The sequence below is a fragment of the Pleuronectes platessa genome, chromosome 13 (genome assembly GCF_947347685.1).
Source record: "Pleuronectes platessa chromosome 13, fPlePla1.1, whole genome shotgun sequence".
Lineage (NCBI taxonomy): Eukaryota > Metazoa > Chordata > Actinopteri > Pleuronectiformes > Pleuronectidae > Pleuronectes > Pleuronectes platessa.
Window position 1 is genome coordinate 24,259,580 of NC_070638.1, and position 26,320 is coordinate 24,285,899.

At 40.5% G+C, this 26,320-nt stretch overlaps 1 protein-coding gene across 2 annotated transcripts; it reads right to left on the reverse strand.

Moving 5' to 3' along the window:
* Nucleotides 1-2,304: 2,304 nt before the first annotated feature.
* On the reverse strand, nt 2,305-24,898 carry paxip1 (PAX interacting (with transcription-activation domain) protein 1). 2 transcript variants are annotated; one of them, XM_053437875.1, is made up of 23 exons: nt 24,704-24,898; nt 23,305-23,439; nt 22,090-22,133; nt 21,852-21,915; nt 20,915-21,025; nt 20,144-20,219; nt 18,435-18,962; nt 18,137-18,231; nt 17,133-17,973; nt 14,950-15,044; nt 14,748-14,843; nt 13,643-13,780; nt 12,373-12,494; nt 12,068-12,252; nt 11,813-11,856; nt 8,680-8,747; nt 8,468-8,570; nt 8,051-8,219; nt 7,785-7,885; nt 5,506-5,640; nt 5,214-5,289; nt 3,880-3,944; nt 2,305-2,590 (listed from the first exon to the last, which is right to left on the reverse strand). In XM_053437875.1, exons 1-23 carry the CDS (start codon nt 24,782-24,784, stop codon nt 2,579-2,581), a joined length of 3,384 nt encoding a protein of 1,127 aa, XP_053293850.1. In that variant the 5' UTR covers nt 24,785-24,898; the 3' UTR covers nt 2,305-2,578. The 2 variants fall into 2 exon arrangements, with proteins under 2 accessions (XP_053293850.1, XP_053293849.1); XM_053437874.1 differs by having other exon boundaries at nt 2,305-3,944.
* Nucleotides 24,899-26,320: the final 1,422 nt, after the last annotated feature.

Genomic DNA, 26,320 nt, shown 5'->3' on the forward strand with positions numbered 1-26,320 from the left:
GGAAAACAAGTCACTATCCAGGACTTGTTTCATCTCACTGATGTTGTACACCTTAGTAGCTTTGGACTTGTCTGAACGAAAATAGAGGCCTCTATTTTTCGTCCCAGCATAGAAGACGAGAAGAATTAGTAAATCTGTATCCTCCCCTATCAAGGTTGTGGGCTGATGTTCTGAGGCCTTGACTGCAGCTTTGACAATGTCCACGTCTGCGTCACCTGGAGCATTGATAACAGAGCAGCCCTTCTTCTCCAGCTCCTCGGTCATAAGATGGATAAGTCCTTGTTTGTTGCAAGATCTGGAAAGGAAATCATCCTTTCTTCCCACAAACTCAGTCTCTGCATTGAAGTTAACAATGGGGTGAGTGTTTTCACAAAAAAAAACATTAAGGTAGGCCTATGTATCGAACTGTGGGTCAAACATTGTGATACAAACCAAATTGTGAGATTGGTGTACCGTTACAGCCCTAGTAATCTCATAAAATCATGTATTCCATAGGTATATAATTATGCCAGGGCAATTTAAACAAGTCCAATGAATTCCTAGACCCAAAAAACATGGGATTAGACACCAAGATTACTTTGCTAGGTAAAAAAATGAAGCAGTTAGGATATTTCAAGGACTTCCTGCCCATCTTGGACGCCATCTTGAAATTTACAACTTTCTAGTGGTCAAACTTTGGTAAACTTTTAGTATGTTACTAAGGACACCTAATACTACAAGAAATAGCTGAGAAACCTTTTGTTAGAATTTTTTTGAGGTTAGGTGTTTTTTTTTTCATATATGCAGCCGCCTATTGCACAAGTACACACCAAATCAATATTACATTTTGTTGCCTCCGACTGATGTCGATTGGCTCACTTCAAAGAAAAATTGTCTGTCACAACTATTTTTCACCTGACAAAAGCTCCCACACAATATTTTGAAACAGTTGCTGCATGGAAGAAAAACAAGCTTCAGCACTTCTGGATGATGCACTCATCACTATTTCTGTTGAAAACGTTGCTCCAAACTTACTCATAGTTCAGACCTGGTGACTGTGAAGGCCACAGCATATAATCATGTATTCGTTTGGTCACATACAGCTAACATGTACTGAGTAGGACTCTCAGAATGAGCTGCTGCGGTGCATTTCCCGCTAATATAACTCCTGCAGCTCAATTCTTTTCATATTTGTAAATTGGAGTCACTTCACGTCATGTAAGTCAGCAGATGAGGGATTCGTACCTGCGGTTTGCACTCCATGGTTACAGAAATCGATATGGTGACTGATACATGGCTGTATCTACGTATGGGTATATGTATGGATCTGATGAAGTGGTAATGGAAAATCTGTGGGGTAAAACACTAATAAAAAACATCCAATGCAACAATCCCTGTCAAGTTGCAACCAAAAATATATCTGTTAATTTGGTCCAAATGCAAGGGCCACACATTTTTTTTTCTTTCTCTGACTTTATTTATTGATGGCTTTCGAGGCGTGAAGATGTCAACAAATTAAGATAAGTTTTTCAAAAACAACTTACTCATCCGACCTTTATGATATAGCACCTTTTGTTAAAACATATAAACAAAAATGTTATGCTTTTATGCCTCATCCATATGTACATGGCCATTCTTTTAACAGGTGTCTTCCTCCTCTGTTCTTAAAAAAACTGCATCGCCATCCATCCATCCATCTAAACAACTTATGCTTTGAGGGTTGCGGGGGGCTAGAGCAAATCTCAGTTGATATTGGGAGAGGTGGAATAGACCTTGGACAGGTCACCAATCTATCATAGGGCTGAGAGACATAAAGTGAAACAACCACAGTGTTGCCAATGAATATGGCAGCAGACAAATCGAATATATAGCACATGACCTTGGCTCAGACTCTCTAAATCAGTGTCTGGTAGTTTAGAGGGCAGCACCACAGGCAACACAGCAGACTCCCTCCCACCCGGCACCCCCATCCACACATGACCCCAGGCTATCTGTCTGACAGCCACCAATTAGGACTTTACCAGTAACTACCCAAAACCCTCATTAACAGTTAATTATATCAAATCTATCTGGAATTATCTGTTGAAACCTGTGAGGAATACCCTCAAGAAAGCTTTCAAATGCTCCTGTGACAAGAAGCTGAGGCTGAGCTTTTGTTCTGAAATATGCCCATTTCTGGAGGAAGTCGATTGTTTGATCTGTAGTAAAAGCTTAAATTAATTCCCAGAACTTCTGTGCATGTGTCCTTACATGGGAATCCATTTAACAGACTGGAGACTATCTTTGACCAAACATCCAAGAAACATAATCAGAAAGAAAAAATGGTCGAGATTTCCACAAACTTTATTCCAAAGCAGTGTTTGAGCTGAAGTCTTTACACATTCTATTTGAAAACAAGAACATTTTTAAATCCTCTATAATTTAAATATTAATTTCACAAAAATAACATCAATTTATTTATTCTGAAACAGGTAACAAAAGGCTACAAAATGACTGGAAATCTATGCACATAATTAAAAACATAGAAAAGTAGATGTGACTAGTGTACACAGGTAGCTTCCCTATTCCTCTTCCGTTTCTTGCAATCATTGCTTCACCATCAAGTGAATTTATATGTGTAAATGTCAAGGAACACAATTGTTTTCCAGAGCACACATCACTGTAGTACAGATCGTTGGATATGAAAACATTAGTCTTGCTAATATTCTCTCAGTATAAAGACGATGGACACATTGGGAGCTACTGAGTTCAGCTTAAGTTGGATTTTTGACAAATTGGTCATGTTAATTGTAGAAGTGGGATGTGGAATAACAGGCTGATGCAAGCTGACATTACACTTCATTATTGATGTGTTTGAAGCAAAAAAAATGGGAAAGTATAAGGATCTTACTAGTGCCGTTATGTGATGGCCAAACAAATGGGTAACAGCTTCTCCTAAAACAGCAGCTCTTTAGCTGGCATGTAATAGTCTGTTCCTTAAAAACATTGTGCAAGGAAACTGTTAGGAACGAGTTTATTGGCTAGAGCACCTGACAACCTGCTCATGCTGGTATGCTGTTTGATTTTGTGCTTAGAACTAGGTATTCTCTCTTTGTGTTAAGGATTACACAAAAGCTACTCAACTGATATCCATGAAATGTTGAGAAGTGGTGAGACAGAACAAGAGGAAAAAACATTAAATGTTGGTGCAGATCCAGATCAAGTGGAGGATCTAGAAATTAATTTTTTCTTTCTAAGGACCGATGAAACAACTAACAATCAATCTGACTATTTGAAAGAGGGTAGGAAAAAGTAAAAGCTCATCTCATATTTCAAAGTTGAATGAGCAGTTTGGCCTTTAATGATTCAGTGCATTTGGAAGCAGCGGTCAGCAAGTTTAGCCCTGCCATTTCTTTTCTTTGCCATTAGATAGCAGGCTAGAACAGAATGAAATGCTTATTTAGGTAATAAATTAAAAAAAATGCAACTGGAAATTGCAACGGTATGTAACACAATGCTTAGCCATGTTGTCTAATTGTGTTTTCCAGTCAGAAACAAAAAGTGTGTTCTGCTGTCTAGGTTTTTCTTACATTAAGGAATTGTCCTAGAATGGGAAGAGGGCTACAATAGTAGTGAGACAATCAGGCTGAAACCTTTAACTGTGGGTGTGTTAAAAGCGACATATCTCCAATGCAGTACTTATTGATGTAGATCAGGTTCAGATTCACATTAAAGCTTACCTGTAGCACTGTAGTGTTCATTGTTTTAATTCAAAACTGAGTTTGAAACAAAGCCAGAAGAAACTGTGGAACTGTCCAAATACATTAAATTGTATATAGGTGGATCTTTGTGTAAGAACAGTGTTCAGAAAAGTTGTCAAATAAAAAGCCCTTTGTCCTGAGCTGATATTGTCTGGAAAGGATATGAGTCATAGTCGAGTTGCTGGGTCAGAACTCCTGTCAGAATGAACTCAGCATTGTGGACATCTAGACAGCAGAGACAACAGACAACATTAGAGATGCAATGCAACACATCAGCACAATTTCAACAGGAACATCATTGTTTAGAGACACAGATAACCAAGCGTTGCTCACTTGTACAGTCTACTTGAAGCCCCTACAAGGAACTATTCGTTTGAGCTTATTTTGGTGCCTCTGTGGAAAGCGATAGCTTTTCAAGTCTCAAGTCGTAAAAAGCACGGTCTCGCCGTAACATAAAGACTCTTTGCAGGAAGTATAGGGATGATGTAACGTATCTTTCTGTTGCTGTATGATTGTTATTGGGATCTGGTTGGGAAATTCAAATTTTATGACGTTTGAGCATTTGAGCAGTTTGAGAATGCATGATTGAAGTCCCCTGCTACGATGATCACGCCGTCAGGATGAGCCGTCATCTGTTTGTGATGTCATAAAGCATTTCAGGCGCTCCCTGAGCCTTAGCTTGTGGGGGAATGTATACCGCCATAATTGTAATTATTGTCAATTCCCTTGGAAAAAAGAACGGTATTAGGAGTTCTAGGTCTGGGCAGCAGTGTAAATAATTGCTCCAGGGCTCCAGCTGTGCAGCAGCCGTGTTCTTTGATCATCGCACACAGAATGTTGTTTTTTAGCCAGATCTCTGCGATGATAGTAGTACAATGGAGGCGTAGTTCTCATTATGCTTCTATTCATCTTGTTTATAAGAGATCTGGATTTGTCGAGGAACAGACTCGGGAGCGCTGGTCTGTACAGGTTAGCATGTAGCCTAGCTGGAAGCCCAGCTCGTTTCGCTGGTGGGATAGCGACGCCGGTGGTCTCTGCTTAGCCAAGGATCTCCGGGGAGATAAAAGAAGTGTTTAAACTGAACCCCATGTTGGTGGAAATGTAAACATAGGCTTTTCCAGCCTGACTACATAAAATCATTGAGTCTGACATCGTGAATAATCAAACCAGATCACAGTGGTTTATAGAAAAAGGTAATTATCTCTCTGATTGTCTCATTTGCTGTTGTAGCTCATAAAGAGGCAGCAATATGAAAATGAGACTGTTAAGTAACAAGTTAAAAAATCATTGCAGGGGCTTTAATAACACCACATGGATTTATTCACCACCAGTTGTTCTGTGGTAGTGTTATGTAGTATTTTTTCAAGTGGCTCCAGTTCTACAGGATCCTAAAGATCGACAAATTGTGACATAAACATGGAAATTAGTCAACAAATATAGAGAGGGAGGGAAAACTTTGTTTGTTGGCTCATAGCCTGTGTGTTCGTGTCTTACCAATGTTCTTCAAAAAGTATTCTCTACAGAGGTGCAGGTCATTGTCACAGGAAATTAAGATGATCTCTGGAAGGTTCTGCAAAACAAAGCCGACATGTAGTAAGACATCTGTACATTAGTACAAATTAAGTCAAATAAAGAGCATTGTTTCTGTCAATGCATTTTCTGGTACATCAGATACTGTATCATTCCAACCTAATGCTGCATATTGACAGCTTTTCCTTGAAGATCGTTGATTTTCAGGTCACAAACTTGACAGGTATATTCAAGAATTCCAAGTAATTTTAAGGACCTTATTCTGTTTGTGCTCCATAATCTTTCTGTAAGAAGGCTGTTTGGCCAGCAGCTTTCCTCCAGCACTCTCCAGAATGGGCTTCATGGTGCTGAGACTTGGGCAGATCCCCGGGGTGAGGTAGAAGTACTTCCCCTACAAAACCCATCACATGAAAAGGGCAGGCAGATGGTCAGTGAGGGACAGGCACAAAATCTGTTCTAATCTATATTGATCATTACAAACATTGACCACAGCTGTGGGTGCTTGTGATAGAGAATCTCCGTCAACTGCGGGGAGCAGACGCACCAACCACCTAATGTCCACACTGTTTTCGATTGTCACTACGCAGGAAAAACTTTGCTAGTATCCTCTTTCCTTAATTTCAGTAGCTCAACCAAGGGTGCAACTTTAGTAGATCTCTTTATATTTGCATATAGAAACATAAACACCTTAGAGATTCATTCACAATTTTCATTCCCCATTACTGTGTTATATGACGAAACAATCCATTTTGTAAACCTGTTGTACCGTGCGAACTAGGGATGGGCATTCGATTAAATTGTCGGGAGAATTAACGATCGATTTTCGATTAATCACTAATATTTTTATATTCAAATTCACTATTTATAGGCTATATTAAAATGTAGTGAAAATAGAAAAAAAACAGCGTGTTTCCTCATTGAGATCTTAAGATGAACAACTCTTGTGGCAGTTAAACGGGATCCGTTCCCTGGACACACTTGAAAATATGCGCTGTTGAACTCTTAGAGCCGATGAGAGCAGCAGCTAGCCGACGGAGAGAGCAGCAGCTAGCTGCTGAGAGCTAGCTGGATTTGACGGTTCTCGACCTCTCAGTCCGGTTGTTGTCACGTCCTCACTCACGGAACCCCTCACCCAGACCCGGGTCTGTCCCTTCCCCATGGACTGAGGGTGTGTGTGCGGACATGATGCCGAGCAACGGAGACTAATTCCGGGCTTCTTCCTCCAGCTGCTAACATCCTCACTGTGCTGCGTTCCAGGCAACTCGGATATTCCGACCTCCTGCCACATAACGCCATCGACGAAATTTTTCGTCGATGAAAAATGATGTCATCCAAATTCTTAATGATCAATAATCAATCTTCGATTAATTATGCCTATCCCCGATGCAAACCTTTGTGGTCAGCTGCAACCTTTTGTATGTCACCTTCTCGCTCAGACAAGGTGACATCTGTTGAAGTTTCAGACAAGCTGTTTCAGACTTGTCCTAAAGGGCAATGGTCCCCAACCCCCGGGCCGTGGACCGGGCCGTGGGTCATTTGGTACCGGGCCGCACAGAAAGAATAAACAACTTTCATTTTTTCTCTTTTATTTATTATCTGATTCGAACAGTGTTTTATTTTGAAAAATGACCAGATCCAATTCGTTATAACTCATGCTTTACGCATGTCAAGACGCTTGTCTCGGTCACGTGACTTTTTCGCTAAACACAAACCTACAAACCAGGTGTCTGTGCAAGAAGAAGATCAGCTGCTAGAGATCGTAAATGACGGCGGCCTTAAAAGTATGTTCGAGAAAACAGCTCTGCCGGTGTTCTGGATTAAATTAGAGGCAGAAAACTCTGATGCCATTTCCGAAATCACATCTGTAGTGACATCAGTGGATGTATTTGAAAAAAAAAAAATCAAAAAAACTCTCCAAAACGCACAGAAGCGCAGCATGTGCGTGATGGAGCTTTGGAATCCATCTGTCTCGGTCTTGCTGGTAACTTACCACGCAATAATTAATTTGAGGCCGCGTATTAACAATTCGTTAAGTTCGTTAAATAAAAATAAAATCTACCAATGTCACCAGAGGCCGTAGCAGAGGGCCTCCGTAGTGAGGTTCCGTAGCCACACCTTAAAGGCCGGTCCGTGAAAATATTGTCTGACATCCAACCGGTCCGTAGCGCAAAAAAGGTTGGGGACCGCTGTTATAGCATACCTCCAGAGAATTGGGTCAGGATTTTCTCAGCAGTTTGCCTTTCGCACATGCTCAGCACAGTGGGAGATTGGGACTCATTGCCAAACAGCATATAGAGCAGGGAAATGAGATGTGATCACAAGTGGCCATATGAGACACATTCACGACACATTTCGATGCCAGGTGTGAACTCACATACTTATCGCGTCTGCTTATGATCTGATCTCTGAGAGTTGAAACCTCTTCAAGAGACACCAGCAAGTCCAATTGCCTTTGTACACATGTACAACTCTTCATTCTTTCCATCTAGTTAAATCTGGTATCACATTGTGTGGGATTGAAGCTTGTTGTCTGACCTTGAAGAGAGGTGAACTGTGGGCTCTCTTTAGTGATTCCTCCAGACTGAATCCAAACAACACCTCTGCCTCTGCATCCTTCAGACTGTGAGCCTGCTCATCTGCAACAAACGCACGCACACACAGACCATTTGAGAAATCGGTTTTTAAATAGGATTTTTTTCAACAGTTAATTAAATAAGGCATTTTCAATTTAAACAAATTATTTTCAGTAGTATCTGAATGGCTGCTCTCCATGCATGCATACACACACTCACACACCATACCCACAAACTTCTGGCTCCTCCAGCTCTCCTCCAGCCACTCTGGGCTAACAATGTGTTTGACCACAGACATGGCAGTAAGGAACTTAACGGTGCGCGTGACCTTACTGGCCACCAGGTGAGTCACCTTCTGACTGCTGTCTGCTACTTCCCCACCTAAAGCATGTAACCTCTGCAGGGGGGCAAGGTCAGAAATCATTAGAAATAGACAATTAGTCACAGGAGATCATTGTTGTATAGGTATAGCTGTACTTATCGCATGATTGATAGTACAACATTAGCTTCTAATAGTTAGTTACTGACCTGTTGACATAATGTATGTTATAATTGTGGTGTTCTAGTGTTAATCTGTATGTGTGCAAGTGAGATGAGACAACATAATAAAATAATTGCAGGGGCAAGAAATCCAGCTGATTTTACCTTTGTGTACTGCTGTACTTGTGAAGGCTCAAAGCCTGTGAACAGTACTTGAGGAGTGGACTCTGGAGGAAGCATCTTACTTGGGGACTGCATCTCATCCAGTCTGCAGAAAAAGTTATATTATGGTTACAATACTTATCTTTATACTGCTAATCTGGAAATGTGGCATGTCACTGCGACACACAGTGTGTAAACATATCTGTTGTACTGACCTGGCCTTCTTGTTTGCAGGCTGGCTAGTGGAAACAGCGATCTTTTGCTTTTGCAACAGCTGGAGGTTCTACACCACACAAAAAAATAAAAGAAGACTTTCAAATCAATTTTAGTTGTATAGCGCCAAATCTTAACCAGACAACCAGATGAACCACACACAAGCCTGTTTGCTCTCCTCTCTGGTGACAGAACCATATCAAGTCATATGTAAGCACTAAAATATGGGAAACATAAAAAAAATCCAAACAAGTCTGGACACGAAGGACGGGTCCATAGTTCTTAGAATTATGCCTCCAGATTATGATTTTATCTGCTTCTCCAGAGTTTGAGGTCGCAATCATATCGGAGTTTTACTAAGGAAGGTCTTACAAAAATGACACTGTTGTTTCGAGTTGAATTTGAATGTCAAGGCTTACAGAAACTTGGATGAAATCACAGGATCAGTATGGAAGGTTTTTTTCTTGTGTTTTTTTACATGTGAACAATTGATCATCAGTTTCTTGAATTGTATTGGATTTTAATGCAACGCTGTTTAAACCTGAAACTCCAAGATTGTTTTGTGGACTTAAACACTTCACCCACCCCTCCATCGGCATGGTGGTAAGTAGATGATGATTGCATTTTAAATTTTCAGTGAGCTCAGCACCATGTATAAACAGGCAACGTTTTTCAATCAATCAATAAAATTTTATTTGTATAGCCCATATTCACAAATCACAATTTGTCTCATAGGGCTTTAACATGGTGTGAAAGCCTCTGCACTTAACCCACAACAAGAGTAAGGAAAAACTACTAAAAACACTTTTAACAGGGTAAAATACGTAGAAACCTCAGAGAGAGACACATGTGAGGGATCCCTCTCCCAGGACAGAGAGAAGTGCAATAGATCAAGTGTTGAGTCAAGTGTACTATATAACAAGCAATCCTGCTGCAATCATAGTCTATGGTCAGCTGCCAGCAAGATCATGATCCACTAGGGCTGCTCGATTAATCGAAATGTAATCGTGATTACGATTATGGGGTCATACGATCTCCAAACTACTGTAATCGAGTTGAAACAATTATTTGGCCTTTTTTTCGAAAGAGACGCGCATGCGCAATTCAGTCCTTCCCCCAAAGCATTCAGCGGCCCAGCTGACTGGCTCTCACTCTCAAGCAGCAGTAAAGTGAAGGGGGCGAGTTGTGTGTGTGGTGATCGGCGGTGAAAAAAACAGCGCGAGTGGAAAAGCAGGGAGGGCAGCAGCAGACCATGTAGCGGCCGCGTCGGCAGCGCTATTCTCAAGCGCGCACCCGATTGGCTGTTCAGACTTGTCAGACAGGACCCGCATTTCTCCGCGCCAGTCAGTCGGTCATAGAGTGTTAGGGTTGCCATCATTAAGGGTTTGAATAACCGGGAACCGATATCCTGGTTTCACGGAGAAATAAGACACGCATCGCTGTTTACCGGAACCGTAAGTGATTAAAAAAATAAAGCATAGACTTCAGAATAAGGGCACATTAATAATCGTTTAAATAATCGTGATTTTGATATTGTCCAAAATAATCGTGATTATAATTTTTCCCATAATCGAGTAGCCCTATGATCCACCATCAAGATCGGATGCCACTATAGTCCATAGTCATTGTCCACTGCCGTCAATTAGGATCCATCATCAGCTGCCACCTCCTTTTTTAAGAAGTTCTCACATAAAATGTTTGAATAACTACAAGAAAGATCACATTATTCTACTGAATCAACTCAACTTGGTCCTCTGATAAAACGCACAACATACATACAGATAGTTCATTAATTTGTTATTATAAAAAGCCCATAAACACATGGAGTGGACTTTTAAACTTCTATGTAGCTGCTGTCACCAGTTTTTTTCTGAAGTAGCTTGCCTAATGAGGATGTGAACACTGAAGATGACTTTCCACTGAGTGAGCACATATTCATATAGAGCGTGTGAGGGAGGGAATGATAAAGACAATGGTTCTCTATCATCATTTGTGCATTGTTTTGAAAGAGACACTAGCGGTTGTAAAACGTACCACAGTAAATTAGCAACTTGTTACTCAAAACTCTCTTGAACGTTAAAACTAGGGATGGGCGCTCGATTAAATTGTCTTCGTCGATCGTCGGGAGAGTTAATGACGAATTTTCGATTAATCATTAATATTTTCAAGTTCAAAAATTCACTATTTATAAGCTACATTAAAATGCAGAAATGCAAAAAAAGCATGTTTCCTCATTGAGATCTTTATTACAAGATGAACAAAATATGCGCTGCCGTAATCTTAAGCAGCGGAGCCGACAGCTAGAAGCCGATGCTACTAAACACAACTGACCCTCGTTTTTTTTTCCTCCAAAATAAAATAATAATAATTTAAAAAAACATAATGTTAAACAACAACTACAAATATATAATACTTAGGTCTGACAGGTTTTGCCAAATGTAACTCAAATCTATCAAACAAGGTACCGAGTCGAGAAAGCTTCATAAAAATAACCAGTAACTCACATACAACTTCAGCACCAGCCTACGGATTTGTGTTGAGACAGATGAGCATGTTAAACTGCTCTGGGGTCAGACGCGAACGCAGCCTAGTGACCGTCAGTCCAGCCGCCGAAAAACCCGCTCTGAGGGGACTGACGTCGCCCTGATACACAGGTAGCTCCGTGCTAACTTGGCTAGCCTGGCCGCGGCTCCGGTGTTTGCGCTCCTCTCGTCCGTGTCAGACAACGCAGGCTCCTTGTCTCCCCCAGCCTCTGGGATAGCTTCGCAGTATTGGCAGTGAACCAAGTCGTTTTTTAACTCAAAATGGTCCCATGCAACCCTTCGCCATGACCTCTTCATGTTTACTTTGGAAATGGAACTACACGGTAACTCGCAGCTAGTCGCAGGTAACTGAGTAGGACTGTGGCGTTTTTTTCAAACACTGCCCCCCGTGGTCAAATGTGTAATTAGCGAATTTCTCGATGAAAAAATTATTTCATCGACGAAATTCTTAATGATCAATTAATCGATCGTCGATTAATTATGCCCATCCCTAGTTAAAACAATTAAGAAGCCAGAGGAATTTGTGATTACTAAACACGTGTGAATCAAAATATTACATTCATCTTAGGCAACAGCACTTCAACAAACTCACCGCCAAAGCTTCAGGAGATACTTTGATTGGTGTTCTCCAAGCAGCTACAGAGAAGGAAAGACAATTGTATTCATACCCACATCAATGCATCATTCGCAAACATGCATATATACCTACACAGACAAATATACACATACACACATACATACATACATACATATATATATATATATAACAGTTGGCTGTATAATAAAATGCAATTGCCAATATAGCATAATTGTCTTATTTAAAGATAGTCCATTCAGCAATACATACTCAGTAGGTTCTGGACCAGTTGTAGGTTGGGCACCAGTGGCTCAGGTTGTGTATAGATGGAGTATCTGCTGTGTTGAATCTGTCTCAGTGCTTCAAAATTTCCAAGCAGTATATCACACAACCACTGTGCATTTACACATGGGATCTTCCACTCCTTGGCCTTCTCATATTTAAGCCCATTAGGTCTGAGGAAAGATAAGCAAGACAACCACATCATCAACACTTCACCAGCACAAATCAATATGGCTAGGTGGCAGAGAAGATTCAAAACTGATGGTAGATCATTGAACCCTAGCAAATCTTACTCTTTACAGATGAGGACTGTATTACTGCGACACAGATATCCAGTGTATCTGGCACCCGCCAGGTAGGCCATCAGCTTAAGGTCATCTCTGTCAGCATCCACAAAACCTGTTACTGATATAATCTGAGGAGAATGAAATCAAAAGAGGTTAGAATAAAGAGATGGCAGTCATATGTAAAAAACATAAAAAAATAATCACAATTCAACAGCAATACTGAGTGAGTGTTCTCTAGGGCTGCACGATATAAAGCAAATGTATCAGCATCGCGATAACATGCATGATATGCATATCTCAAAAGAATGCTTGAACTGTGATAAATGGTGCTAATATATTTGACCAATCAGATGGAGCCCTGCTGCCCTAGATAATATATTTAAGATTTTCAGATCATTGACAGTTTTTTCTGTCAATTCATAATTGGCGGGAAAAGGAAAATAGAGAGAGAACATAGAATTGCGAGGTTGCTCCGTCAAACCCTGCTCCACCTCCTCCAGATTAAATTCTACTGTGGAGGCTTCTAGGGATCATGTCCCATCTCATCCCAAATAACTATTCACAGTCCAAACATGTATGAAAAGATTCCAAATGTAATATATATGTAATAATCAGCCTGAAGATTAAGGGCTTTGGAATGAAGCTAACAAATATTAAAGATTGCCACTGCTGCCCTAGAGGAAGAGTTTATGCATCAGTTTTTCACCGGATAAACTAATAAGGCTGTGTAAAATGGAGGGATGGAGTTATATTCTTTTTACATATCACAGTGAGATAATTCAGCTTGATGGTTAGAATGCTTCCATGTAAAGGGACATATTAGAGACTTCTTAACATTTAGACCTGATATAACATTTATGTGTATATACCCTTAAGACTGAGATGCGAGCACGTTTTATATGATGTAATGGTTTTCAAGAATGTGATAATGTGATGGAACACACTGCTCAAATAAGATTAAGGAACACCTAAATCACAGATAAGATCTTGCTGAACAAATAATTCAAGTTGAAAAACTCTAATGTTTTTCTTCTCATTTATAACAAGAAGGTCATCCAGAGGGCAAGATAGCTCTTGGATCTAAATGGGTTAGACTCTCAAATCATTTAGACTTTCACCTGACTGACTGACGGACTATCAAAAAGGACATTTCATTTATATTTAAATCAGTGGAATTTAAATCAGTGCCATCATTAAATGAACCAGACAGGGTCAGGCTGGTAACCAACGTGAATGTGAGAAAAAAGGAGCAGTTCTTTGTGTGGTTTGAACCTACATGCTGAGAGCAGGGCTTTGCTCCAGGAGGGAAGGCAAAGGGCAGATGTAGTGTTCGATGAGGAGGAACCATCCTCTTCCTCTTCAGTACAGTGTTGAGCCAGTGGGCTGTTACACAGCGTTTCCCTTCTCTTAGTGCCTGACAGAGAGAACACCAAACGGATCAATAACGATGACAGAGATGACACGTTTTACCAATCCATGGAGCAGGATAGATGGACATTATTTATGTTATTCATTAAACTCCTTTCAATTCAGTTAATTTCAAATATATATGTATAGTGCTATGCATTATCTCAAGGCAATTTACAAAGCAAGGACATAACCATACAAATTTATAGAGAAAACCCAACAGTTTCCACAACAAGCAAGCACTTGATGACAGCGGAGACAAAACTCCTATTCAACAGTAAGAAACCTGTAACAGAAGCAGACTCAGTGTGGCTGGCCATCCACCGCTTGAGGTGAGAGGAGAAAAATCAGGGAGAGGAGAGGTTGGTGGAAAACGGGGAAAGAGATAGAAACCGTGACACACAGCCGCTCTGTGGCACAAACGCAGCCAGTGTGTCCCAGGCGTAACATGATGAGATTTCAAAAGGCTGCAACTCCAGCTGTCACAGCTTGTGGGGTTGAGCAGGGAAGCCATGGACATTTGAACCGTGATTGCTGTCTCAGTTTGAGGGTTTTTACAGCCCTACTGATTATTATCTAACTGATATTATAAAGAATTACAGTAGCCCAGTCTAGAGGTAAAAAAATGCATAGACTACTTTCCCAGAATCTGTTTGAGACCGGACGTTGTCAAATTTTCATAATATTGCAGACATGAAAGAAAGTCCTGTCATAGACATTAAAAAAATTATTTTAAGAATTTGAAAAGCGCTGATGTGTGACACAGCACGCAGCAGTAATAGACCCAATGCCTTTTCTGGTCAACATGTTTACTTTTTGACCTATTCATGTTCTATATTATCTCTTGCTGTTCTAAGACAACAGGTGAGTATATTACTAGTAATATTTATACAAAATTAAAAAATATACCATCACACGTGAGGGGTTGAGTACTTTCTTGAGTAGTGCATGTTCTTTTTAGCACGCATCCTTACCTGAACATACATGTTACTGACTTGGCTCTCACACAGCAAGTGTGTGCAACGACTGGTCAGGTTTGGGTCAACAGTACCTCCACACGCCTGGATGACCTGGGGAAGCAGATCAGCAAACATTTATGTAAAATATGCTGCTCATTTGGCCCAGGCAGTGCTAGAGGGAGGCAATCATATTTTTCTGTGTGACTGAATGTCTTACCCTTTTCCATGTGCCCAGGAGTTGTTTGTCAGCCATCTGTTCTGGGTAGTCAGCAATAGCAAACACACAGCCTAACAGGAAGCCATCTTGTGGAACTGAAATATATAATAAATACAAAATTAAGAGGTGAATCTGCAGGTCAAGCTAATCTAATAATCTACGTTTTTAAGAATTTCTACGAGTATGAATACATTTTCAAATTTTGGCCATGATGGTCATCAGACTGGCCTCTTGAAGAATGTCCCACCTACACAACTACCTGATACACATGATGATTAATAATCTATCAAAACTGAAGGCTACTGCCACAGATAGGCACAGAGAAGTGCAATGGGCTGAACGACATTTCAGGCCTCATTTATAGTTTATAATAGAATTCTACAGATGGGCTAAGATTCAGATTTCACATTCACATTTAAATATGTAAAGGATTGGTTGTTTGTTTATTTTAACAAGAAAAGAAAAAAGTTGTATTCTACCATCCTATATTAGCTATAAAAAAAAAGTGCAAAGGCTACGATGCCCCAATTGCTAAAGGATAGAGGTTATCTTTGAGTTTGATCACAAAAAGAAAATGTTCTAAATAACAAAGAGACAACCAAATGTAATTATGGTGTGGTATGTTTTAGTTTGATTTAAATTTATCAATCTTAAAAATGCTATAATTTGGAATTGTCATTAATAAAAAAAAAAATTACAAGTTTACAAGTGTAATGTTATCCTATTGCCTGACAAACGTCTTTTTTAATCCCAATTATGCAGGCGAGGAAGACTGTAGTTTTTGTTGATGTTATTATTGCTTCTACTTTCCCTTTCCTTTAGAAAATTGTTATTTACAGAACTGCGTCGTACAGCTAGGTACTGATGCAACATATCTTTGGAAAGCTAAGATCACCACAGTCGGTACAATCAACGTCTCAGTTAGACCCTCAACAAAAACGAAACAATAACAAAGTCAACGTCACTCACCTAAGAAGCATCATAATAAATCAACAGATTGATAACATTCCAACAAAAATGGTCTTGGTACATTGCCAGTCCAAAACACACTATTACATCAAAGAATAGCCACAGACTGCTGTTGCGTAATCTCAGAGCAGCCAGCAGATACGTGTAAACTTTGATATATTTTCCCTCGTAACTCCTGTTTACATGTAAACACAGCCGCCCTCTTGCTTTAAAAATGGCGGCTAGACTCTAAACTTTAGATTGACAGCTCACTTGACCCAATAGCAGCTGGCATGGGTTGTCCACAGCCAACAATAGCCAATGAGACACCTCGTTGATGGACAGAGCTTGCCCCTCTTCTGACGTGTAAAGACTGAGCCAATTGCAACCGATTGTTCTGATGACTGGCATTTCGTTTAGCCAATGAAATTTCCAACATGCAGATGTGACGTGTCAAGGTCTAAAGTTAAAGGGACAGCGAGGAAATCACTGCGTAAAGACGAACAGCTTTAAAGGCAAAAAAGGGTTGTATTGGTTGTGTTTTGTGTATGGCCCTCTGTTTCACTCTGTGTGTGTCTGTAGGAGTCACTTCTGATCTGGAGGAGGGGTGTGTGTGTGTGTTTGAATGCCCTTTTTCTTTCACTGTGAAGTGACAATGGTTACCAAGGGTCCTTTGGAGTCTCCTAATAGAAACCGCCCAGACATACCCTTAGAAAAGTGCTCTTAAGTGGCTACCAGAAAAAAAATGGATTCTTGATTTTTAATTTATTTTTAGTATCTGAACTTGGCCTATTCTTGGTTGACAGGAAAAAGGGAAACTTGAATTTAAATTAAAAAAATTATATTATATTTGAATGAAGTATCGATCTTTATTGTCTTTATTTTCAGTCATCACATGCCGCGAACAACCTCAAGCAAAATTGTAAAGCTGATGGCTAAATAAGAGCAATTGAGAATTTCTGTGATTCATAATCCGATTAGTCGATTAATCATTTCAATAATCGATAGATTAAACGACTATCAGAATAGTTGTTAGTTGCAGCCCTAGTCACCAGCACAAGACACTTGCATCAGTATCCAAGACATTTTGGTTTCTTTCTTCTTTTTTTTCCTCTGTGAAGGAAGTGGAGACGTGTCGTACATCTTTATATACAGTCATTGTGTTAGTCCCGTAAAATACAGTATGGCCTAGGGTAACCATGGTCTCCCACAACACTAACTCTGGTTGTACTCACTTTCTTGTCCCAGCTCGTGTCCAAACAGCTGGGTAATATGTGCCGGCTGCTGGAGCTGAGGCTGTAGCGTTGTCTTCGTCGTCTGCTGCTGTTGCTGTAGGGCCTGCTGATTCTGATGCTGCAGAGCCTGTTGCTGGTTCTGCAGGTGCTGCTGCTGATGCATCTGTTGCATGTGTTGTTGTTGTTGTTGTTGTTGTTGTTGTTGTTGTAGGAAATGCTGTTGCTGCTGCTGTAGATGCTGTTGGTGTAACTGCTGTGGATTCTGTTGTTGCTGTAATATTTGCATACGTTGCTGTTGGAACTGTTGAAGCTGTTGGTGCAGAGCTTGTTGCTGTTGCAGCTGCTGTAAACCAGGGCGCAGGAGCTGCTGTGGCCGCAGCTGCTGCTGCTGCTGGGAGAATGCTTGCTGCTGCTGTGAAAACATTTGTTGCTGCATTTGCTGTTGTTGTTGTTGTTGTTGTTGTAGAAACTGTTGCTGCTGTTGGGGCAACTGCGGGAAACTTTGTTGCTGTGCAGCTTGGGACTGTTGCTGTTGATTGTGTTGCTGATGGTGATGTAGTGGCATCATCTGATTCGGCTGCTGCTGCTGTTGTTGTTGTTGTTGTTGTTGTTGTTGTTGTTGTTGGAGGTGCATTATAGGATGTTGTGGTTGCTGTGGTAACTGTTGATGCTGTTGCTGGGCAGCCTGGTGTGACTGTTGCAGTAAGTGCTGATGCTGCTCTGCAGCCAATTTGGACTGACTGAACAGAATAGGGTTGGCACTATTCGGGGTTTGAGCATTGCTCTGGTTGCTCTGCTGCTCCAGTGGCTTTGACTGATTGGCTGTGAGATTCTGAATGATCTGGACAAACATTTAGAAGTTATAATGTAAAGAACACATTACTAATGTTGGACAAGAATATTATATCATAGCTACGATCGGTTATGACATGTTACTCTACTCTTGCTGCCTCAGGGACAGCAGCAAGGAAAAACATCCAATCAAAATAGAGAAAATTTCTCACATGTACTATGTTGACAGGTCGATTGGCTGGCTGCATCTCAGAGCTGTTAGTAATGTTGCGGAGGGTTCTGGCGGCTGGACTCCAGCTTTCTGGAACTGATAAACCAAAAAAGCAGAAGAAAATGCATGAAGCCCAAAGGATAATATGAATAGGACATTGGACTACTAGAACTCAGCAGACTCAGCTCACACAATGTGCTATACATCTAAACTGATATTATAGTCTGACAGACTATAGTGAGCAAGAACACTGGTTCTCGGTCTGTTACCTCAAAGAATATACGACCTGACATACTGACCTTGCTGTGTGCTTTGACTGATGGCAACAGCACCAGGGAGGGCCTCTGCAGGTGATGCTGCCCCACTGCCAGGTACAGGAGGCACAGTAGCACAGAGGTTGATCAGCCCACTGCCTGTAGATGACGTTGAGTCTTTGTTGGTGGGTGGCCCAGCCCGGCGTCTAGCTGTGCCGGTCAGAATAGGGGGTGTTGGCGCAACAACCTCAGCAGGCGTCCAGTTGAGGTTGGTACCCTCCTTCTCTATCGGGGAATCATCGTCCGAGTCATCGAACATACGCTCACTGCGGCGCTCAGGTTTTCGAAGGGGCGTTGGAGACACAGAATTAACAATTTTTTTGGGGCCTGGTCTTCTTCTGGGACTGGAATCACCAGACGAGTCACAGCTGGAGAGCTGGGTTCGTCGAGGGCTGAAGCTTCCGTCTGAATGAGAGTGCTGTTCATACGACTCTGCTTCACTCTCTTCTTCTTCCTCAGGCTCCACGTATATTAGTCTAGGATGATAGAGAGCCTCATCCTTCCTGCTCTTGTCTGTAAAAGAGGAAACATACAAATGTCAGCTAAATCGATCCAAGTTATGTAGAGCCTACTTAAAACAAGTACCAATTATGTTTATATTTTTAATACACAAAACGGTTAGCAGTTAAATATCTTGAAATTAATAAGAGGAAGTAATTGGTTAGATTCTAGTAAACCAATCAAGTCAATCTCAGAAAACGCTCTTAGTCTTTGAGATTAATTATCAACAGACAGCACACAGATTTGAACAAACTTTAATTATACAGTAAATCATATCCCGCGTGATGATAATGATAATGATAATTTTTTATGCCTCCGCACCAGGGACAGCCAGGAGCTGGAGGCATAATGATTAGGGGTTGTCAGTACGTACATCCTTCTGTCCCATTCTCGTGAACGTGATATCTGACTGCTATGAGGGAATTTCTTCAAATTTAGTACAAATATTCACTGTAGGATAATGATTAGATGTTGGGGGGTCAAAGGTCAAGGTCACAGTGACCTCAGTGCCTTTGAACCTGATATATTAGGACTGCCTGATTGGAATTTCATTACATCTGGTACAATTCAATTGGACTCACTAATTAACTGATAAATGTCATTGTTCAAAGGTCGTGGCCTCTTGAGGGAAATTTTGAACTTTTGATCAGTCGTCACATGTTTTTAAAGATAAAGTGATTAAGTTTCAGTCATTAAAGGTCACAGTGACCTGAAGGAAAATAATCATAGAAATTAGTGCGGCAACACCTAATTAATTATAATAAGTTATAAAAATAGTTGGCAATAATAATTGATTAGACAGGTCAGTTATAATACACACTGCGGTGGGGGCAGCCAATCCCATGCCTCTTTTTTATCACCTGATAATGTCGTCTACTCTCTAGAGTCATTTGAAAAATGGCAGAGACAAACACTAGTGTGGAAACATCAAAACTTACAGGTCACATTATATAATCCAATCTCTTCAGAAATCTGAAAATCTTGTGCAGTTTCTTTGAAGAAGATTGAAACAAGGTCACCAAGTGGACATTTATGTCAAATCTTCCCTCAAACCAATCTTATGATATCCCACTGAAGAGGCCATAACTGTGCCTCCAGCCAATGGCTGTTGCCAGTGCAAAGGCATAACAACAAAACAATGCAAGTAAATTATTGCATACATATATCAGACTGAGAGCACTAACATTAATTACCTTTAACAGAATCTGTAATCCAGTCCGGGGTAACAATCTTGATACCAGAGTGTTTCAGGGCACACTCAAACTTTGCCTGGAAGGAAAAGAAATATACAACCACAAACAAAACCTATGTTAGTTGAACCTGCACGACAAGTAGAAAACGTAAAAAAACTTTTTGGGTGCACCTACAAATAATTTTTTTAGATCACAAGCATTTGTGTCAATTTAATGTCATATCAGCAGCACAGATGATGAAGTCAGTAGAAAGAACAAATGTGAGAACACTTTGGAATTACCTAGTTTTTGCATTTATTGATCATAAAATATCAACCAGTCTTCATCTAAGTCATAAGTATAGACAAAAACAATGTGCTAATTACACACAATTAGAATTTTCTATATCTTCATTGAACACACCCATCACAGTGCTGGTGGAAAAAAAACCTTCGGCAGCAAAAACCTGAAGCAAGCACTTTCCTTTCGATGTGGATCAGACCTGCACAACGTTCAGGAGAGTTCCTTACAGAACTGCTTCACCTGAGTCATATTTTTTAGGACATCTGGTGTGAAAGACACTCTTGAGTTCATTTCACAGCACCTAGATTGGGTTATGGTCAGTGTTCTGAGGCTGGGCTACTCCAAAAGGCTCATTTTTTTTTAATTTAGATTGGATCAGACACTGTTTAAAGGCAAATCTTTACATAGATGCTCATAATTCCAAAGGCCTCACTTAGTTTTTCTTGCCATGATGAGATAGTACAAAATACACATACATCTAGCACTTACCCCTTTTGATTCCTTAACCACTAAGTGGGTGACCCTCTTGTTGAGGTTAAGCTGACATTCTCCTCCATAAAAGGTAATGTAAGCCCACAAGGTGTTTAGATCATCTGGAAGCTGTGTACAAACAAGCACACACACACAAGCAGTATTTCCCCTGTATCTGTTTTCAGGCCCAGTGTTACCAAAAAAATAAATAAATCGGGAGCTACATAAAGTAAACAGTAACAAAAGTATTTTTTTATAACGTAAAATACTGTGTAACCTACCACCTTATCAAAAATGAGACATCATGAAAAATATCTATTTCTGCAATTACCTTGGCTTGAAGAAATAGTTTATAATGTATGGATTGTGGTATGGAGGAAGAGATCGGACTGTACTTTTGTTTATATTTTCATTACATTAATGCGTAATGTACATGTATTCTCATTGTGAGAATGAAAGTTTTAGCCTTATTCTTCAGGTGCTACCATGGTGGGTTATAGATAAAAAATACAATAAAATAATACTCTAAAGAAGTAATTAGGATGATTATCATATATTTAGAATACTATGGCAATGATACTTTTATTCAATTTCTACTGTATATTGATATAAGTATACAAATGCATAATGAGGAACTGATTGGTCAGTTCGTGGTGCCTTTATACTGCTTGATCACTAATCCAATTTAAAGAGGATTCTTGCTTCTGCATCGAAGCTACTCCGCAGGTAAACACGTGGCCGAGCATTCATAGTTGTGCGTAGGTGAAGGTAAGCGTAGCAATAACACTGCCGAAACACTACTTGAGCTAGAGTTTCTATGCTGGTGTTAGGCTAAAAACATGCTGGAAATGACGCTGTTTCAAGTCAAATTTAAATGCCAAGGTTTCTATTCCACCTACTGCTTAAACGAAACATGTAATAAAATCTTGAAAATATTCTCCAAAAACACTCTTACCCTGGGAAGACAAGCTGTCACACCAAAGAATATCTGTTCTGATTCAGGGGAGAATCCAGTAACTCTGTTGTGTCCAGGGTTATGGAAAAGAACTGAAATGTTGACATATTCCGTACAGTCATGCTTTGGGGCAATGAATCATTGAGAAAACCTTCTTTTATGCAATTCAAAACATTAAAATTCTGTTTTCTGTTTCCTCTTCTATTGTTATATTTTGGATTTGTAGGTAGAAGGATACGGTAACAGGTCTCCACATCGGACTGAGAGAGTCACCCAGGATGGCTGGAAAAAAGAAAGAAAGTTATTTTTTCTCTTCGATACACTGGTTCAAATTAACATCATTCACTTTTGTTTTATTACTGAACATTTAGAAAATTAGCAAAATCATTACCTCACAAAATATATTGTTTGACATTTGTTATCCCCGTATGAAAACAAACTGCAGTAGGAGACAGTTTTTAAAATGCCAAGCTTATGGGTTTTATAATCGTTAGTCTTGAAAAAAAACTTCCCTATTTCAAAGCACATTATGTGAAGCTCAGGGGTTTGTAATTTAAAAGGATAACAACAAAGATACCTAAAGCCTGGGCCACACTGGCTTTATGAATAGCGAATGTACGACGCAGGTCTTTTTTTTCAATTCAGCGCCCACTTTCTCAGGTTAGAATGTCCACAATGTCACAGTAGGGCTGCATGATATTATGAAATCATGTGATATGCAATAACCTTGTTGTATATCGCAATGAAGACATGACTTGCGATATATAAACAGTCCCTGGCTATGGACGCAGAGACCAAGGACCACTCTACAGCTGGGAGAAGCTACACAGTCCGGCCGCAGTGCCTCCAAGTCTGAGGCAGACAACAGGGAGCCATGCACAGCTCCAGTAAGTGCATTTACTGTGGTAATTTGGGGTCCTTTCATACATTTGGGGGTCGGAAAAGTTATATTTTTTAACAGTTTTTAGAAGCTCAGTCAGGAATTTATAACTTTTGTGATTTTTTTGGCGCTCCCTCTCTTCATTCAGCCGGTCGGGAAGTGACAGTCACTAAAATGTGTTCTCCTCTTTAAACATTTTCATACGCTGTATGAATAATATGTGCTGAAACTGTTCTTTCCTCCAATCTGCTTGGCAGACACAGGGAGCCATGAGGGGCTGTGGGCTGGGTAGCCTTTAACGTTTGCTCAACTTGTTTCTCTGATCCTTCTAGACACAATATGACTAAAAGGTTATATTATACAGGTAGTAAGTCCAACAAGAAAAAAATGTGGCTTGAACATTTGACCATTTCAACCACGCTGTCCCATGCACAAAGGAGATATGATGCCACTGATGGGAAAGCAAATTAAATAATTGTGATGACAGCGCCCAAGACATGTGTTAATACCAATTCCGACAATGGTCAAAGCCCAACATTGTTCAACGGAGAGCTACTGTAGCACAACCCTTACCTTGACAACCGGCAGATCAAATACCTCCCTGGACTCGCCCACCTCTGGGTTGTCTCCGTCCTCTGCAATGATGTGAGTGGCGAGGGCATTGTAAGACACCTCCTTCCCTTTTCCTGCCTTCAGAAGCTGCACAACCTGGAGCATAAGCAGATTATTTAGTCAAATGTTGCTTTTTTACATTTGAAGAATCAGTCACCATTTACCTTTATTACACTGGATTTGGCTGCAACGCTATTTACCAATGAAACTCCGAAAGTGTTTTGTGGACTCAAACACTTCAGCCATGCTATCGTCGGCAAAGTGGTGAGTAGTAGCAGTAGTAGTACGAAATTGATCAGATGAACTTGTTCATTAATTTCCTCCATTCAAACGGACTACTTTTTTCTTTACTATAGCCCACATTAGCGATGATACCAGGACATACGTATATCATACAACAGCCAATTGTGAAATCAAACTAACTTGATCCAATGTATACAATGTTACAAAGACATGAACACTAGTCCGGATTTTCCAGTGTTAAAATGCCCTTCAGACCTCAAAGGCTGCGTCATATGAACTTGTATGTCAAATCTCAGTATGGAGTACAGACCGATTTTTTATTATGTTTGTCTTATGTGTAGAAGCTGATTTATCACAGCCGGACATGCTACAAATACCCTCTACTGTTTCAGTATGGCTTATTGACATGAATTGGCCAGCATAGGCCTTATTTGTATCTGGTTTTGTCAGACTGAGCTCATTAAAGTAGACAAATCTGTTGAATGTTACTTAGTAATAATAGTTAATATTAGAATGGCTTCACTAGTCGCTGCAAAAAAGTAGGAGTATTAGTAAAAAAAATAGGAGTCACTATTTGGCAGGAAAAACTGTTCTGGCCAGGGGTTTCCAGTATCAACGCTTTCACACACGCGCATTATGGGGCTCACTATTCAGCAGGATGTGGACACTGACAGGTTGCTGCAGTCTGATCGTGTCTGATCGATATATATCTATAGGAGCGTTTAAAAGCGCTTCGAATTAGCAGATTAGTGTTAACAGTGCTGGGGGTTTGAACGCTGGCAGCATAAAAGATCACCTACAAACACGTTTTTAAACGAACATAGGAAGATAAATCGAAGCCTAGGAGCAGGCAGATACACATCTGTGGTAATGCTAAAGAAGTGCAGCGCTAAGCAGCTTCTGTACAGTATATTTACAGTCCTGGAGAACCACACAACTGTACAACACACAACGCAAAGAACGCTACAGTACTTTTATGTCAGCTCACTTTTTCCGATATAGCATGGCACTCAGTTAGCTAGCTAGTTAGCTTCTGCTGCAGTATTCATTCACACTGAATGGTTTTAGCTAGTTAGCATGCTACAAAGCAAGAAGAAGCTAACTTCCTGAGGCTCACCTTATGGTCAATGTCCCCCACCAGGTAGAATTTGACGTCTCTGAAAAGTTCATTGAAACTCATACTGTTCTCTTGAGACATGGCTGTCAATGCACGCCTCCAGAGTCAGTCAATGAAGCGCAGTCCCTGGCTCAAAACGGGAGAGCGTCGGTGCTAAGCTGCAGCCCCCGAGCGAACCGTACATCCGCCACTCTCCAGCGCGCCAGCGCCAAACCACTACGCACGCCTTGGACTGCAGCATCAGCCACTACGGTGGGGGTGTTGTGTGTTTGTCACGATTGTCTATTCGACTGTTTCGTTTGTTCTATCTTTCTGATACTTTGTACAGTACAATGTCGGAATATGTTAAACGGTTGTGGCCCAGAGTGCTGCTATAACAAGAGCTAAAATCGATGAATAATTTTTCTAAGAAATATGTTATCACCTGTCACATGCAAGCTGTTCTTTTCGTCTAGACATGTCAACCAGCTCATCACATCCAGACAAGAAAGTTCGGTTATTTAATTATTTGTTGAAATTTTTGATCGTTTATTGATTTTTAATTAATGTTATTTCATGTAAAAACAATCCATTAAAGAACAAGGTGGCCATGTTCAGACCTGATATTAGCATCTGTCAATAGTGTTTTGATAACAATTCTCCCCCGATCACGTTCTCTATCAAAGATAGTGTCGTTGCGTGTTCGTTTATCCTAAATATGAGAAGAACCGGACTCGGTTTGGTTCAATCAAGTATTTATTTAGAAGCAATGAAAAGGTATGAAAAGTTTACAGCAAAACGATGGGCATCCAACACACTACCCCGGCACTCTAGCAGCCCCGGGGAAGTCTCGAGTCGCATCAAAACCCAAGTTGCGAGGCGCATCAAACAGCCGGCGTCTGTAATATTTTATAACAGTAGGTAGAACCGGATTGGTCAATAACGAGGGGAAGTCTTCCTTGGTTCTTCCTCGGTTATGCGCAGGCGTAGTCCCACGCCTCTTGGCACTGGAATCCAGGAAGTGACAAGGAGCAGCAGCACCCAATCTCACTCCTCCTCTGATAGTTGCTAAACAAAATCTTCTCTTCATGACCAGCCTTGACACAGCTGACATATTGAAGGCCAGTGGATTTGACCATTGGAGTAAATAATATTATGTTCCTGCTTTATCGGCTGTATGTTCTGTTAATGTAAACATTAGGATCCACGAAACCAAAACAACGAAACAAAACAATGTCACTCCGTCTTTCCTCCAGAACCTATCAACTGCTTGAACTCATAATATAATCTTCTTTAATCTGACCCAAACTGTATTGTTTAGAGTTTCAGTTCTAATGCCATCTCACAGACACATACACAGAGAAGCTAATATTTAAAATCCCAACAATAGAGATTATTATCTGAAGTATTAGTATCTTTGCCAACTTGTATGACCAAAGTTGTTGCCGCTCATCGATATATGGCCTCACTGTCAAACTGTGTGTTTCTTGCTTTATGCTCTTTGGCCAACGGACACATATTCGCTGCACCTCAATTTGGAGTGCGCACTTATTCAGACCGTTATAGTAAATGAAGAGCGAGTGGACCCTGGCTCGGACTTGGCAAAGTTAGCGGCAGTGTAAGGTGTACACACGTCAA

Coding starts and splice junctions, on each gene's coding strand:
- paxip1 (XM_053437874.1), bottom strand. CDS start 24,784: ATGTCTCAAGAGAACAGTATGAGTTTCAATGAACTTTTCAGAGACGTC. Junction 21,916..22,089: donor CGATGTGGAGACCTGTTACC/GTATCCTTCTAC, acceptor TGGACACAACAG/AGTTACTGGATTCTCCCCTG. Junction 12,495..13,642: donor CAAAGCCCTGCTCTCAGCAT/GTAGGTTCAAAC, acceptor CATTCTCCTCAG/ATTATATCAGTAACAGGTTT.